A 17769-nucleotide genomic window follows, 5' to 3' on the forward strand; every position below is an offset into this window, starting at 1 on the left:
TCGATTCCTAATTAATTATTATAATCTAAATTATTAAGTAACCAAAAATTGTTATTTAAAGGAACTATACTACGAAGAATACGAGTAGGGAGAAATAAAAGTAGGGAGAAATCAAATAATAAAATACCTAGGACATAGGTCCACCAATAAATAATATTCCAGGGTAAAACATAACAATCAATCATCAATGCATCAATTAATCAGATCATAAAGGGCTTTCGCTACGTATTACAATCACAGAGTTAATTTACTGGTATTAAATCTCATCTCTCGAATCTCGACCTAACCATTTATAAATTAGTTTGCCCATTGAAACTAAGCCTAAACATCAATTCTCATCCCTCGAATCTCAAATCAATATTGCTAAACTCATACGAATTAAATCTAGCCAAATCTAACCGCATAGCATTAAATCAATCAATAGGAAATTATTCAAGCATTGACAATTAACAATAATAAATTACCCCTTCATATTATTTATGGATCCCCATAACCCTAAAAGAAAACTACTCACGCATAATTAAATATAAACTAAACAAAGCAATTAAACAAGTCATGATGAAAGAGAGAGAATAAATAACTAAGATTAAAGGAGAAGAAATCGTTACCAAAGTTGAAGAAAACAAGAGATGGGATTAAATAAAGAGTTGTAAAGAGAGAAAATAATACTAGAGTTTAAGAGGAGAGAGAGAAAAGTTAAAGAGAAAAAGACAGAGAGAGTAAGGGAAGGGAGAAAAGAAATCTCTACTCGCTTAACAAAAGCGTATCTATACTAAGCTCGAAAATCCTAAGTTAAAACAACTTAAACGACGCTTAAACTTCTCCTCAGAAACACGCGCCCGATCGGGCGAGGCACCGCCCGATCGGGCCCGCCTTTTTCTTCGCCCACTCGTTCTGGGCATCCGCCCGATCGGGCCCGGCTATATGCTGGATTTGGATTGGGCTTCATTCTTGGCCCAATTTGAATATCCACTTCGGGTCTTGAATACTCGTTGTCCAAATGCAACCGGTCATGCCTTCAAATGCTCGTAGTTGTACCACAATAATCCCGGGAAAAAGCTCCAAAGATGCAATTTCCTACAAAACTCAACCAAAACTACGAAAACACTAGAAAACACCAATTAGTAATAAAAGTGGCTCTAAAGAGCCAAAAACACTACTAATTATGACCAAGGGACGGGGGTAAAACACTATACATAATAGACATATCAGTAAGGAAGGAGATGGAAGAAGATAAGAATTAAGTGGTGAGTGAAGATTTTGGATAAGGGTAATTTTCTTTTTATAGTAAAAAGTAGGCAATTTATATTGTATTTTTATACATGTATGTATAATAATCGTATAGTATAAAGTACAATATTTTTTTGTCTCGCCAGGGGAATATGTCATTGTTTAACCCTTTAGAGTATAATAAGTATATTCGTATGTTCACTTAGATTGTTAGAGTATTTTTTATTATTTTTTATTTTATCTAGTGATTTTTGCGATTTGTGCAATACCCTATTATATGACCATTTTACCTATAAAGTCCGCTACTCTAAAGACTCATGCCCAACCAATGTAGGGAAATGACAAACATTCCCACACCTAAATAGGTACTACATGTTGTAGTGCTAAAGGGACCTCCTTTTATATACACTTGTTAAAATGTCATTGTCTTTTTATTCTACAGTTAATACTTGTTCCGATAAATACAAGTTCGGACCAAACCCGTCGATATTTATCTAGGTGTTGTATGGACGAGAGTAAAAGAGGGATACGTATGTATAATTGTGTATAATTTTGTATGGTTGTTACGCGTAACTTTAGATGAATAGTATATTTTCACTTTTTCAGTGGTATTTTAGGATCGTGTTGCTGCGAATTATCACTTTGTTGCATTCATTCATCCACTTTGATAGTGGAATTATGTTTCTGACATCTTTTCTTTTGGTGGTTGTTTCTTTTTTTTTTTTTTTTTTTGTTTTTTTTTTTTAAAAAAAAAATTATCTTTTATCTTTTTTTTTTTATGACTTGTTTATTTCAGTCTAGTTTTTGTATCATTTCGTCAATTTTGATGAATATTGTCAATAGTGAAATAACGTTACCTTTTTTATCCCCCGCGGTTAATATTGTATCTAATAAATTTCAATATTGGATCAATTGTATCAATATTTATCTGACGCTAATTAGGAAAGCTGGATTTCATACGCGTCACATATTGCATATCACTATTCAAACACTATTTGACACTATTCAAATAGTATTTTCCGTTACGTTAATTTGTGTTGCCGACGTGAATTTGGTCTTCTGTTTTATTTGTTTTCCTATTATTTTGATCTAGTTTTGTATCTTTTATCTTTTTTTTTACGACTATGATAATATAAATTTGTGTTTTAGTAGAGTGAGGCAAGATAAGAGTTCATCTTTTTTAAAGGTCATTCGGTTAAGGGAATTGTAGGGGATATTTCAAGCATTACCCCAAACTTGAACCCCACTGTGATCAAGTATGGTGGCGTCCAAATGGAAGGAAGCTAGAGCAAAAGAGTCGCCAACAAGTTTTAGGAACTTGTAAACCGTTCACAGGGTGAAGGTTACACCCCTTAACGATCCAGGAGATCGTCAACTCCAATAGCTTTGGAACCAAGACTGGAAGTTCGGGGATGAAGGTACAAATCCAACCTAAAAGAGATTGAACATGCCCTAAATAGACCTCTACTTTATTCTTCTCGTATTCATGTGCGCTTTCTGATTAACATACAATCAATAGGTTAACCCTAAACCTGTTTATCTATGTTGGTTGAATATTAATGCACAAACAAAACTATTATTGGTGATCACTTGAATTATAATCATATTAACCTAAACAAGACTATTAATTATCTTATTAAGCGTGATTACAAGTACAAATTCCCTTTAAACATGCATAAAAGGCGTGATCAAGCAACAACAATAAAAATAAATATCAAGCAACATAATAACAATCATAATAATAATATCCTCAATCTCAATAAAGCATAATAATAATAGCAAGATCCTAGGCATGATACTAACAAGATTAGTAACAAACCCTAGCATGTCACTAAACAATAAAGATCAAAGCTTTAACCCTAACATAATACTAACATGTTATTCATATGATATTAGAAAGCATAGGAAGCACCCTAAACATGATACTAAAAAGCAATAATAACATCCTAACATGATACTAGGAATTAATAAATAATAAACATGCTTTCTACAAGAATAGAGCAATGAGACTACATATTTTGGTGCCTCATGCCTCTTTCTAATAACAAAATACACACGTTAGTAACTTCAAGGAAATATAAAATCAAACAATTAAATTAAATAATTGAAATAGAGATTTGGGACCAAACCCTCATAAATATCAAACCTTTCACATCTAGGGAGAAGGCAACTACGAACTTGGCTAGGTGTCTAGAACTTGTGAATGTGGAATTTTGAGAGAGGGAAGGTTTAGAAAAAGAATAGAGAGAGAGAAAGCTTCTAGCTTTTAGAGAGAGAATAGAGAGAGATGATGATTGTTGATTGTTGATTGAAAACGGAGGTCCAGGGACCCTTTTATAAGAAAATAGTCCGGAATTGATAGAAACGAATCAGAGTTCGAAAAGGAATAAAACACTATTCTGTCGCCAGCGACAGGGCTTGTCGCCAGGCGACGAAACTGTCGTTTGGCGATGCAGAAGGTTTTCCACGGGTTTTCAACGCGGAATCTATCTTTCGATAAAATCAAGTTGTAAAATCCGTACGAAGAGTAAAATTGTAATTTCATTTAAAACACTTCTTTTATTCCAAATAAAACTCATAAAACACAATTATCAATCCTAATCCCTTTAGGATTCAAAAGAACCTCCTAGAAGATTCTAGAGGACTATAATCAATCCTAATTGCATTAGGAATGATAATTCATAATAGGCCCTCCTCTAGATCATTGGGCCGCATATAAGAACCAAACCGGGCCCAGTTTAGTATTTTGGCCATAACTTCCTCATTACTCATCGGAATCGGGCTTATAATATATCGTTGGAAAGCTCTTTTCGAGCCCAATCCAAATACACCATTATTAGACCCTTGTCATGGATCAAATTAAACTGGATTGGACGTTTTTCATAAAATAGAGTAAGAAAAGAAATATTTTCAAAAACAGAATGAAGAGATATTTTAATAAAAACATCCTCATCACTATACTTTTCACACTTTCACTTCGTTCGATAATCAAATGACGTAAAAGGTATTCATCACTGGGTTTGGTTTTGGGGAGACACATTTGGGTGTCTACAGGAATATATTTTACCCTTGACTACCTTAAATTTATGTTGTATGACTTAATATTGTATGATTTTACATGGTGTATTTTCACCTTAACCATGTCAATCTTATGATTTTATATGATTTACCTTACTTTATACTTTTAGTAAGGGTATTATTTGAAATGCTCGTATTTATAAGGTTTTGTCGTATGTTTAGATGTTCTTGGGTAAATTTATATGTACTATCTAATAAGGGTAGGGGTTAATTTTTTTTATCATTATTATTTATTTATTTTACTTTTTTATATAAACTCTGAAATATTATGTCCAACCCTACTAGTATTGTAACCTAATGTCTTTGTGTAACTTTCGGAGCTGACATCTCAGAGCTGATATTTATTTTATAAGAGTTGTTTTAGTACCTTGGTAAGTATAATAGTCACTAAATAAATTTAGGCACTCTGTTATCGTATACCGTGTGAGTATTATTTTTGAGTTGTGACATGACTTGGTCATATATTTTATTTTTTGTAATACCATGGCATTTTAGAACCTTTTTATTATATAAATATTAGAGTTGATTTTATTACGGTTTTCTTTATTTTATCAGTTACGTGTTGCAAAACAGATTAAGTAATTTGTTACATATAAAACGAGAGAATTTAATATCAAGATTCTCATTATTACCAAAATCTTGATATTTACCAAACTAATCCTTGAATTATATTTTATTTACTTTTTTATTTAGAAATTAACCCCTTTATTTTCCTATAAATACCCCCCTAATTTTCTCATTTTAACACACCAAAAATTTCCTACAAATTCTCTCTCTAAATATTGTCTCTAAAAAATCCTCCTCTAATATTTTGCTTTAGTTAAAATCTCTCTAATTTAGCTTTATTTTTAAGTTATTAGCTTATTAAGTGCATTATATATTTAAGTTGTCATTTTTATTTTATTTAAGTATTGTTATTATCTTTAATTCCTTAAAAAAAACACAAAAATATTTCAAGTTCAAGCATTATTTTTCTTTATTATCCTTGTTAAAAAATATTAGTTTAATTGCTTAAGTATTCCTAGTCTATATTAAAACAAAAAAAAAGGTTTATTTCTCAAGATTTAGTTTTATTTTTCAAGTTTATTTTCTATAATCAAAAATGAAAAAAAAAGTTCATTAGCTTTATTTTGCACTAATTTCTTTTAATATCTCAAAATTCCAAAAAATATCACTTAGTCTCTTTTATTTTATTTTAATTAAGGAGTTACCATCTTTTAATCCTTGATAAGCAAGAAGGGTTATCTAAAAAATTGCTACATCTAGCTCAAGGTATTATCTTTATTCCTTTCTTAATTTCCTTAATTATTATTATTATGCTAACTAATGTGTTTGTTTCCATGTGATGATACCAATAGGGGTAATGACGATATTACGTGCTAAATTAGCCCTAAATCTTTCATTACTCCAAATTAGAAAGCCAAGCCTATTGGTGAGGTGATAGGTTACAAAGAGGGGGGGTTAATTCCATTTTGCATTGCATCTCTTTCTAATGCATTTTAAATATGAAAGGTTAATACATTCATGTGTTTGTCTAAAATATATTTTTTAAAAATAATTTCCTTCTTAAAGTGAGCTTAAAGACCTAAGGAATTAAGAGTTTATGTAAAGGATGTTCAAGAGTGAAGAGTTATTTACCACGTCCAAAAGATGGCCTATGAAACAACCCTTACGTCCAGAAGCAGTTCTATTTCTTTAGCTCAAGTGATGGAACTTTTCAAGAGCTTTTTCAACCGTATCTCACAATAGTTTTTTCTATTTTTCTATGATTTTTAATGATTTTTTTTAGTTTAAGCTATCAAAGAGATGAAATAGGCATGTTTTTCTCTTAATTTTTTTTTTAAAAAAATTGTATTAATTTATTTTCAAGAAACTAATGGTGTCATGGAACCTATATTACACTATATCATGTATTTACATTTATAGAACTTTACTTATTAAGAGTTTTAAGTAACTTTAATTTTATCTAGAGATGACTTTAGAAATAAGAGTTTTTCACAATCTTTAATTCTAAAAAAACGTTTTAAAATCTTTAATCTTATTTTAAAGATGACTTTAGAAATAAGAGTTATTAATAAAATTTAATTCAAAATGTTGTTGTTTTAAAAAAAATCTTTAATATTATTTAAAAAATGACTTTTGAAATAAGTGATGTCTTAAGGACTTTAATTTTATTTTAAGAGGACTTCATAAATAAGAGGTTTTAACAAACTTTAAAAAATTTTATAATTTTGTGAACCTTCTTATTTCAAACCCTTTCGCGACACAAGAATGAATCGTAACTTTTCTTGTTTGTTTTAATAATTAATGATAGTTAATATAAGGTTTTGGCCTCATTTCCAAACATGGGGTTAAGATTAATTATTTAGTTGTATAAGGTTGTAATAATTATCCATCTCCATAAAAATAAGCTTATATCCTATTATAATTACCCGATGGATTAATTGACAATCGGATATGATTAAATAGTATATTGTTCCCTTTTATTTGGAAGTAAGGGCTTGACAGGTGTCGTGTTTTACCTTGGTCAATTCCATTAAGCCTAAACACATAACCCTTAAAACCTTACAAAAATTACCCTTGAGTGTTTTTAAACCCTAAGTGAGATTATACAGTGAACCATTGCAGTTTCACTCCAAAAAATACCTTGACCCACTAAAAAAGTCGTCAATCGGGACGCATTTGTTGAATTGTCTTCTTTAAAAGACATTTTTGGTGATCACTAATAGGGGTGATTTTCCTCAACCAAGGTGGTTCATTTTACTTTTATGAGTGAATCCGTCAAAGATCACTAAGATCCCACTTACAAAAAATGACGTTTATGTCAACTACCCAAATTAAAAACTCAATGGAATTGGTTATTTAAAACATGGCATCTATCCGAACTACGAAGGTTTTGATCCGTGAGTGAATTCAAAATCTCACTATGATCGGTACGTAGTGCAACTTTGGTGCTCAAACCTACCTTATATTAATTATTATATCTTTTTTTTTTTTTTTTTGTGATTAACATGTCTTAAAACTTGATTTTTAACAACGCCATAGTAAGAGCTCGTTCCTTAGAACGGAAGGGAAGATGAGTTCCAGACGTTTGATTCTCTTAACCTAAACCCCGAACCCTGTGCCTTATTTATCTTTATGGAGTTAACACTTGATTTTTTTTTTTAGTTTTATTTCTTAAAATTGACTATTTTAAAATCCGTCCTTATTCGGATAAAAATAAGGTGGCGACTCTAAGTTTTATTTATAAGTCTTATTAGACACTTAAGTGGAACCTTTATAAACTAATCTTTGTCCACTAAAAACCAGGTACCACACCGAGGACTCCCCAAACCTCGACAGTTCCACGAGAGGATGTGTATCATTGATCACCAAGAGCCCAGTTTGTGGGGCTCGCCGCATTTACATTCACATTCGAAGCAGGATGATTAGCATCGGTCACTCTCTTTTTTAAACTCAAAGCTAGGTCCATCTCCATAGGGTCATCCTCCCCTCCTTCACTGTCTCTGTCTTTTCTCACTTTTCCACTCAAAAGCTCAGAAGCACTATTTTCACCCTTTTTATCTCTAGCTAAAGACTTCCATTTTATTTATTTATTTATTTATTTTTTTTAATTTTAATTTTTATTTTGAATTGTGACCAGCAATATCATTCTTCTGAACTACACTCCTCAACAGAATTGTTTCCCCCTTGGTTATGAGGATATTGAGTACTATTAGTAATACCCTCCTTTTTCAATGCAATCTTCGTTATGCTCATTCAAAACCTGAACTTTGACACTCTTCTCCTTCTCCTGTGCTTGCGGATTTTCGAAATAGCACAGTTGTTAAGCTTATTCAAAACCTCACCCAATTGCACTTTTGAAGAGCTCTTAATGCCAGGCTTTGGTTTGGTTATGAAAAGCCCACGCGCACACGAATTCTTTTGCGCCTTTTCCCCTACACCTTCTTCGTTTTTCATTAGTTTCCTAACCCACATCGGTGGTTCCTCAAGCTTCACATCTAAAGGTTTCTCCACACCATCCATCTCCCCAAGCATTATAGCATGCCTATCAAAATGCCATGGTTGGCCTTCCACGACCTTTTGTTTGTCCTTCCAATGAAAAAATTGAAAAACAAAAACATTCTTGCCAATGTTACTTATCTCTAGGCCATGCCTTGGTTGCCAAACGTTCTTCATAGTTGCCATAAAAGCATTGGCATTGATATGTCTCTCCGTCCAGATTCTGCCAATGAGCCCTAGTTCGACTCGCCCTTCATCTTCATCGTCTCCCCCTTCCACCCAATCCACCGCCTCTTCATCTTTATGGTTGTTAACCAGGCTGTTTTTGTTAGAATTTTGGGTAACTGTTTGGATTTGGTTATTATTTTGGCTATTTGTTTGTTCTTCATCATCTTCACTTCCTTTATGATTGGGATTCATGATTGGAGAAAACACCGAAAAGCAACAGAAACCTTCAAGAAGAAGGAAAAACTAGAAACCCTAGCAAAACCCTCCCAAGGAGCCTAGAGGGAACTCAAGACTTTATTTAATGAAATTTAGTGTCCTTTGGGGAAAAAAAAAATTAATTCAATAAAAATTAGTAATTTTAATAAAGAAATATAACTGAAAATCAGTAAAAAATAATTCCAGTTCAGCAAAAATAATTCTAGTTCAGTTTAGTTAATTCCACTTCAATTAAAATAATTTAAGTTTAGCAAAATTAATTTCAGTTCAGTAAAGTTAATTCCACTTCAGTTAAAATAATTTAAGTTTAGCAAAATTAATTTCAGTTCAGTAAAATTAATTTCAGTTCAACAAAAATAAGGTGAAGTGAACAAGGCCTAAGGCTTGATTTAGTTGGAGTTTGATCTAATTATACTCTGATTTAGATTGTTAAATACGACCAAAATTTTAATTATTTTAAATAAAGCAAAAGTTAACGAACGTCCTAAGAGCGTTGGATAAGATAAGTAAAAGTGGAAATATTAAATCAAAATGAACATTAATTACAACGTATGATTTTGGCATGCATTCCCAGATTAATACCACTATAGTAAATATTTTGAATGTTTATCCAACGTCCGAAGGTCGTTCGTTAGCAAAATCCTTTCATTTAAAGTGTTCCTTTTTATTCTTAACATTTACTAGTTTCTTTCTCTTTTTAGTCATAAATTTTGGACCAAAATTACTTATAGTACTTTACAATATAGATACTCAATTGTCCTTACTTTTTCATGTGCAATTGTACTTTAATACTTTCTCTCACCTCTCTCTTCTCCTTTCATCCTACTTACCTTCGTTTTTTTTTAGTTAAAACGTATTACTCCACTTTTTAGGATGTTTATTTTTAGCTGATACGTTTTCTTTTTGGGTAAGTTTTATACCTTGTTTTTTTAGTGTATCCTACTTGATTTATCATTCTCTCTCATTCTTTTTCCTCTCCTTAATCTGTGTGCCTAAATTAAACGTGTCAACTAAATGGAAATGGAGGAAGTACTTTAGTTACCCCACATGTACAATATTCCTTATTTAAATAAAATTGTAGTTTCAATTATTGATAAACTGTCAATATACCTCCACTCTATACAACTTCTTAATAACCGCGCACAATTCCAAATGTCAAAAACAAAGAGCACAGAGCAAGATACAAGTATAAATTATGGGATAAAATATCTACTTTTAGAATTTATGCTAATAGATAATTAAACTTATTGATGTGCTCAAAAGAAAGGGATAAGATATATTGAGCCAGGATGAGTATAAAATATCTTGTTGTGTAGCTTTGTTATCTATATAAAAGGACATTGATGCAACTGAGATATTCTTATGAATCATATCATCAGAAATTCAGAAGTCAGGAGTCAGAAGTCAAACCCATACCAATCCAAGAAAGCCAATTGAAAGTGGCAGTTGGTATATAATACAGTATTAATGTTATAGTCAGTGCCCCCTCTAAAAAATCAACTCATACTTGTACAAAACAATTAGCTTTGCATATTCTCGAAAATATATATATATATATATATATATATATATATATATATATATATATACTCATTTGATTTCACAATTCACACAATCACACTATATATTTTTCCTGTATTTAAACATGTGTTAACCATTGATTTATTTAATCATGTTTTAACCACTTTCAATGAAGAACAATTTTTCTTTATCTGACTCCAGAAAAATGGTAGAGAGAACGAATAGAAGAAGTGGTAATGGTGGACAAGAGGAATAGAGGAGAGAAAAAAAGGAAGGTAAGCAGTCTGGAGGAGAAAACGGCTTCCATTTCTTACAAAAGAAAAATGTTTTCCACCCGATCAAACAATTTTTGTTTGTTTGTTTGTTTGTTGTGTTCTCATTTCCATATAGAAAAATTGTCCATCTATTTATACAAATCTTACCAATAAACCATACAAGCTCTTTACTGCAAACTACAAAGCCTACAATCGCAAGATGTGTATTTTGGTGAAACGTTGTTCGGAAAACCAAAATTTTTCAACTGAAGGATAATACAAGAAAAGAGACTGCAGGGAAAGAAATCAAGAATCATCAATTAGTGACCGCAACTTTTCTCGGAATGCTGGTGCTTTGTCTGCCTCAACAGCCATCACTAGTCCCATTAGTCGATAATTTTTTAACTGCATCCACAATTATCAATAAACAAGCTAAAGTAGTCAACATTTCTGCCAGATTGTCCTTGAGAAAACACCTTCCAAGACTAGTAATTGACATTTAGAGAACTTCTAATAGGCTAAATAAGCAAGCATGCACGGGTGGATAAGAAAAAGATGCGATGTATCACGATATCCCTATTTATCTAAAGTAATTTAGATAACTGAGGAACTACAGGAATAAGTAGGAGAGTGAAGAAGAAAAAGGTAAATGCCATCACAGAATGGAAGTTCCAAACTAACCTCTTGACTTGCTGGAGGCTGAATGTGCAAGGGGAAAGTAAACGACCACAAACAAAGCTGAAAATCCCATACAGAAATCATCAATATCAAGTGGAGAGATTTGATATATTTTAATTAAAACAAAGGCCTGGGATTGACAAAAACCTCAAAGAAAAGTTCATCTTCTGGTTTTACATATATAATATCCTCATCATCGCTACTAGAAGATGCCTTCCTCTTTTGTCCTATCTTCTGCTACAGACAGAACAGCAGGAGAATGCAAAAGATAAATTAACATGAGAGCTGCACACTGAAATGAATTGCTGAAAAGTTACCGAGAGAACAAAGAAGAAACAGAATTGAATTACCTTATATATTCTGGTGACCAGTAAATAATGTTTGAAGCGAAATGATTCACGGAGAACTTTTGTAGGCTTCAGTTATTGCAAAACAAAATGATCAGTTTGTTTAGATCACTACCAGTCAAAACACATAGAAACACAACCTTATATAGATAAGATAAAATTCATCTAACCTCATCTTCAGTAGCCCACGAAATTTCATCAAAAAGGGAATTGTAAAGATGTGGCAGAAGCTGGGGAGGAAGATTCATAACACGCTGGGAAACCACTAGACCAACATGGTCAGCTTGGTCTTCTAGAAGTCTTTTTAGCTCACTAACTACATTCTTTTCCTCGCATACTTTAAGCAAGTAGTCTCTTATCTCAGTGATACACTTATTATCCTGGCATCAAAAGAACCCAGAATCATTAACTTAGTTAATTTTGGAAACTTTGAGTTTTGTTGCTCGTACTAGTGCAATTTGACTGATCACGCAATTTTAATTGTCGTTGATGAAATTTTAAAGGGACAAGCCACACTGAAAATTGAAAATGAGACACCTGCTGTACCTTATATCTTCCTAAGTTCAAAGCTGTAAGAAGTGCAAACAATCCCTCATCTTCATCATCCTCTATCTTGACCACAGAGCCCACTGTTGTTTGCGCTAATATTAAGTCTACAAAACCACTCAAGTCCCACACTTTATCATCAAGATAGCTCTGTAGCAACATCTTTACTCCATGAAAGTCATCAGGCTTGGGGTCAAAGAAGGCAAAATCTGCCTGAATTACTTCCTTTGAGAAGAAATAAAAAAGGAGACAATAATTAGGGCAAATACAGACAACTTGAATGGAAGCATTCAGCTAGAATGGACATTCACAACAACCAACAACAATTAAATGCTTACTTCAGGTGCTTCTCCTTCAGAAGATTCAGATCCTGAACTGTTCTCCTTCAAGTTGTGCTTTCTACTAGATCTATTTGCTGAAAATATACAATAGAAAAGATTTCCAAAAGTCATGTTAGATCAGCACATGAACAGCTAATCATAAATAGAAAAAACAGGGCACCTATGTAGGACAATGTTTTTTATAGAAAAAACACCTATTAGTTTTGAGGAAGATGATCTGTCAGATTTTGAATTAGAAACTTTGTGCTTTGATGAGCAAGCTGTGGCAACTCTAGTTACTGCACGAGCAAATGGTGAAAACGCAAAAGGTCGAGGCACCAGCTGGCCACTTCTTCGTGGTTTTCGAGGCATCCCCTTATATCTGCACACAAGAAAATTTGGTTTAAATCCATCTTAAAACATCAGACTTTTTTCTCCCTTCTTGCCTCTTTCTGAATGCAAATGAAAGGGGGAAAAAAGAATCAGGCAAAGAGCATCACAGCACTCCAGCAGCAAGAATTTCAGCCAAGTAATAAGTTAAATTGGTACAAAGAGAAGTACTATGTAACAAACACAACTCAAAAGTTAATCTCATACGCATATCTACACATCAGAGAAACTCAAACATCCATAAGACAGCAAACAATTGCCTAAAACTCATCATACCATTTTACCATAATTAACAATAACCTTTTTCAATGTTTTTTTATTTTATTTTTATAGTTAGAATCTAATACTATGAAAGGACCTAAAGCTCATCCATCATACCATGAAACCGAAACTCATAACACCAAAGGATGTAAAACCAACTACACCTCCATACACCCAACCCGCTAAAATAAGCAACACCCATCTAGTTAAAACTTAAAAATCAATAATCTAATCAACTAGCTACATTCATTGAATTGGAAACCCATTACATCCTTTAGTTTGAGCCAAAACTAACCTCACAGGCACAACCTCTCAAATAATTTGGATCATCAATGAATTATTTTTACTGCTACGGCAAGATGCATTAATAACCCAAAAGTAATCATCGCCTGCCAAACGACTCAACACTATAAGGAACGAACAACGAATTCAAACATCCCCATCAAATCAACTCCTCAAAACCTTGCCTCTTGATCCCCTCAAATCAATATACTTTGTAATGCACTTATGCAAACAAAACAAACCCACATAGAACTATCAAAGAATAAATAGTCTACCATATTACTCTAGACCAACAATCCCAATTCAACCAATACGAACAGGCCCGTCCCTGAGCCAGGGCAAAAGGGGCGGCTACCCTTAGCCCCAGGAGAAAAGGTCCATTTTTATAGTTCCGCCCTAACATTAAAGAATTATAAACAGATTCCTGCAACACATTAGCAGCCAAATTTGACTCAATTATCATATTACTCCCAAAAAACCACACAAAATTCTTCTCATTTAAGCATATCAACGTAAACTGCACACAGCAAAAACTATAGCACAAAATCCCACATTATAATCATTCATAACTTGAGTAATTATAATCAGTAGTTCAATAATACACCTTAGAAGAACCCTAAATTGACTATACTAACAATCAAATTACTGATAGTGAGAAATTAATATTCGTTGATTAATGGAATAAAAGGGAAAATTAGGTTACCTCAGAAGCTGCTTCAATGGAGGAGAGAGAGCTCAGAAGCCGCTTCAATGGAGGAGAGACAAACCCAGAGTATGCTTCAATAGAGGAGAAAGGGGTGTGCAGCGCCTGAGTGAAAAGCCACACGCTTACTACTTCGACGTTAGAAATCTTAGAATTAATTTTCATCTTAGGTTTTTTTTTTTTAAAAAAAAATTAAAAATTTAAAGGAAATTTTCAATTTTTGTTTTAAGTTTTTTGAGGAAAAAGGAAATTTTCATTTAGTTTTTGTTGTCTTTTTTTTTTTTTTTTTTTATCAGTTAAAAAAAAACTCAAATTTTATTTTATCGCCTACACAAAAATAAATTTGTATTTTACTACTCTATCAAAAAAAAAAAAATGTATTTTATTACATTCGAAAAAAAATTAACACTACATTTTACCACTTGCGAACAATTTACGTTTATAATTTTCAATTTTGGTCAGTGGATTTCCGCTGTTAATTCCAAGCCTGAATAAAGGAGGAGGGTTACGGTAGGTCAATGACTGTTAGTGTAAAATTTGATCACATCACTTAACATGAGCCACAAAGCCCACAATGATTGAGAGTATACTAGGATAGTTGACCTCCTAGGAAGTCCTCATGTTGGTTCACGTAACCGATCCTACTTATGGGATTAAGACGTTTAAGCAGAAGAAGAAAAATATCGATTATTTGACAAATTAATGGTAGAATATCAAATTAACTTTATAAATATCAAATATTGTCAATGATTAATAGTTGCGGTGGTTTCAGTATAGGATCAGTTGAACCCATACTAGATTTTGGGAAAAATTCGTAAATCTGATGGAAAAAATTAACTTAAAAGCAATTGAAAGCTGTAATGTTCCACACAATTTCGTGGTTTAGTGGTCAAATGTAGAAATGAATTGCACATACTAATGCGGTCAAAAAAGTGTGAATGAGTAGTTCAAAATTTCAAAAGTTGTGAATAAAATAGAACGGATGAAGTATACTCCATCTAATGTTCGAAACTCCGAACTCCGAAGAGTCCGAACCCATATGTCCAAAATTCTGGAACCGCCACTAGTTAATAGTGTGCATAATACTAAAATTTGATTGATAACTATCAACTAATGTCTTTTTTAATTGCGTCCTCATAATAAAGTTTCAAAATTTTAAAAATCTAGTATGAGTAGCTTTAGCTTTTGGCTTTTGCATTGTTAAAAGACTTTTTTACCCATATCAACTAATGAGGGCTAAAAAAATTCATTTTAGCATTGTAAGCAACTACCACTAACCTTTTTTTAATTTGGCTTAAAAGCCAATTTTTTTAGCCAACCAAAAAACCATTAACCAAACATGTTTTTGGCAGTTTAACCTCCCCCCCCACAAAAAAAAAGCCTAAAGCCAATTAAAGGCCATTTACTAAACAAGATTAATAAGCTATTTACCAAACACTCAAATATATTTCAATAAGTTATAAGCTCTCCAAAAACTTTTTACCAAATAAGACCATTATACTACGCACATATTTAAATACGGAGAATTTATTACGAGACAAATTATCAAGCATAAATAAAAACATCCAAATTAATTCCGCTGGCAGTAACTCCAGTTGGCACTATGGAGGAACTGAAAATTTCAACCTTCGCTTCCATTTGTAAACATTAACTACTTTAATAATCCTATAAGATCACTGCTTAGTTGAGATAAATCATGCATATAAAAATTTCTGCTATTTAGCATTTGCCAGATTGTTGAAGGGTTCTTTTTAATTTCATCTTGGCACCGTGTACCGTCCTCCATGGCAGCCAAAGCCGCCTTTTTCGCAACCCCATAGGCCTTTACATTCAAAGATTTAACAGCAGCAGGAACATCATTGTTATTAGCTAAGGTATAGAGGTGAACACAAACACCAACCACCGTCTTCAACTTGGGGGGGCAGGCCTTTTGCAAACCTTGAATATAGGTCGAAGTTTCCTTTGCATGAGCTTCAAGCTTGCCAAGGGCTATCTGGGCTAGCCCTTGGACACTTGCTTTGGCACTTCTTGGATCTGACCGGAGTGTGAAGACACAAAAGCCGAAGTCAGTTGTCTTCCGACATGTTAGCACCACTGGATCGGTCTCGCTGTTCAACTTCCTCATCAGCCCATTGCATAGAGTTGATGGTGAAGCAATGAAAACAAAAAAGAGAGCAATGTTTATGATGATGGAACGCATTGTGCCTAGTTAATTGCGTATAATACTAGACACAGAGAGGGGTGAGAATACTCAACATACAAAACTGACTTATATAGACAAAAAAGATTAGCTCGATGCAGGTAATCAACCAGATGCCCACTGATCCGCAGTATCAGGATGTTTTTCTTAAGCATTAAAATTCTCCTGATTTTTGTCCAAATGTAACAATATTGATATCTGAAGTGATATAATTTCTCCTCATTTTGTCCATGTATAACAATATTGATATCTGAAGTGGTATCCTTAAGATATTGTGCTAAAACCCAATAAAGAAGCAAATAACAAGAATTAGAATAAAATGATAACCTTCTAAATAAGCACTTAAATTCATGTCAAGTAATGCCAAGCTAAATATTTATTTCAGCGCATAGAAACTGAGCTTTAGTCAACATAAAACTAGAGGTCCTATTTTTCTTCCTTGTTAACCTCATCCTTTGGCTCCTGTTCATAACGGCGCTTGAACTTGGCAATCTGCCCCAAGCTTTGAGCCATCTGACGTTTTGCTCTGAAGTGATAAACTTTGGGTTCTCGGTGAATTTTGCTCATCATGACATTGATCAACCTACCACTCTGGGTTACATAGGATATCCATTGCATCTGAGGGTGCAATCCTTTCTTCATTTTCAAACTCTGCAGATGCCGAACAAAGCTAAATAAGAGAAGGAAAAGTTGAACAACAAAGTTCTGCAGCTCATCAGGAGCAAGTATTATAAATAACAGGGCCAGGCAGAGATCAGTAATATACGAAAACATTAATATTCATTTAATATTTAAAAACCGTGCGTTTGTGTGGTGGTGAGTTGTGGGGGGGGGGGGGGGGCGTCAGTACATGCAGAAGATCAAGCTCCAATTTTTTGATATAAAACTTAATATAATCAATGAATTTTATTCAGTCAACTACAGGTCAAAGAAGAAATCACACACAGCATCGCCAACATTATGGAAAAACCATAGTAAAATATGAGGGGTCTTTGTAAAAGTTGAGGAAATTGACCACCCTGCTGTTTGGATTGATAAACCAATCTAACACACACGTTTGTGGAAAAAAACAGAAGATAAATGTATTCCCACCCCTCTCCTTTCCTAAGAAAACAGGAGGCTCAAGTGCACTGGATGCCTGGATGGCAATGTAATCCCATTCTGACCATGGACATGGCAGGTAGACCATGCCAAGTCTTGTGGATTATTACTATTTTTTCCTATGCAACACTTTTGGAATTTTACTATACAATGACAATGTACTGATAACTGGTTGTCAAACTATGAAAGTGTGCAGTTCATGGATTTCCTATACATATTCTACGAAAGAAAGGATTTTAGGCATAAAATTTAAGTTTTGAACAACTTGACAATAAATCAATAATGCAGTGGATCTTAATGTTGTTTAAGTCAAACATTCTTCTGGTTATGACATTTATCCAATAAGACTCGAAATGAGAGGAACCACAAGAGACACAATCACAAAAATTGGGAGGAATCAGAAAAAGGTCAA

At 33.1% G+C, this 17769-nt stretch overlaps 2 protein-coding genes across 3 annotated transcripts; both read right to left on the minus strand.

Moving 5' to 3' along the window:
- Positions 1-10560: 10560 nt before the first annotated feature.
- Positions 10561-14207, minus strand: LOC145572065 (protein BCCIP homolog). 2 transcript variants are annotated; one of them, XM_081631082.1, is made up of 9 exons: positions 14057-14207; positions 12636-12802; positions 12439-12515; positions 12101-12325; positions 11725-11934; positions 11558-11623; positions 11355-11444; positions 11211-11267; positions 10561-10934 (listed from the first exon to the last, which is right to left on the minus strand). In XM_081631082.1, the coding sequence occupies exons 2-9, from the start codon at positions 12790-12792 to the stop codon at positions 10836-10838; spliced, it is 981 nt and encodes a 326-aa protein (XP_081487208.1). In that variant the 5' UTR covers positions 12793-12802; positions 14057-14207; the 3' UTR covers positions 10561-10835. The 2 variants fall into 2 exon arrangements, with proteins under 2 accessions (XP_081487208.1, XP_081487209.1); XM_081631083.1 differs by having other exon boundaries at positions 11355-11441; positions 14057-14206.
- Positions 12917-16256, minus strand: LOC145570922 (cell wall / vacuolar inhibitor of fructosidase 2-like). Its single transcript, XM_081630041.1, has 2 exons — positions 15833-16256; positions 12917-13023 (listed from the first exon to the last, which is right to left on the minus strand). The coding sequence occupies exons 1-2, from the start codon at positions 16254-16256 to the stop codon at positions 12917-12919; spliced, it is 531 nt and encodes a 176-aa protein (XP_081486167.1).
- Positions 16257-17769: the final 1513 nt, after the last annotated feature.

The sequence above is a fragment of the Chenopodium album genome, chromosome 12, assembly GCF_948465745.1.
Source record: "Chenopodium album chromosome 12, dcCheAlbu1.1, whole genome shotgun sequence".
Classification (NCBI taxonomy): domain Eukaryota; kingdom Viridiplantae; phylum Streptophyta; class Magnoliopsida; order Caryophyllales; family Amaranthaceae; genus Chenopodium; species Chenopodium album.

Bases quoted from the DNA above. Each gene is read 5' to 3' on its own strand.
- LOC145572065 (XM_081631082.1), bottom strand. From the start codon at position 12,792: ATGCCTCGAAAACCACGAAGAAGTGGCCAGCTGGTGCCTCGACCTTTT. The intron at 12,326-12,438 runs GTAAGCATTTAA...TTCTTCTCAAAG, and splicing joins CTGAAGGAGAAGCACCTGAA to GAAGTAATTCAGGCAGATTT. The intron at 11,624-11,724 runs GTTAGATGAATT...CAATAACTGAAG, and splicing joins CGTGGGCTACTGAAGATGAG to CCTACAAAAGTTCTCCGTGA.
- LOC145570922 (XM_081630041.1), bottom strand. From the start codon at position 16,256: ATGCGTTCCATCATCATAAACATTGCTCTCTTTTTTGTTTTCATTGCT. The intron at 13,024-15,832 runs GTACACGGTGCC...TCTGATGTGTAG, and splicing joins TTTGGCTGCCATGGAGGACG to ATATGCGTATGAGATTAACT.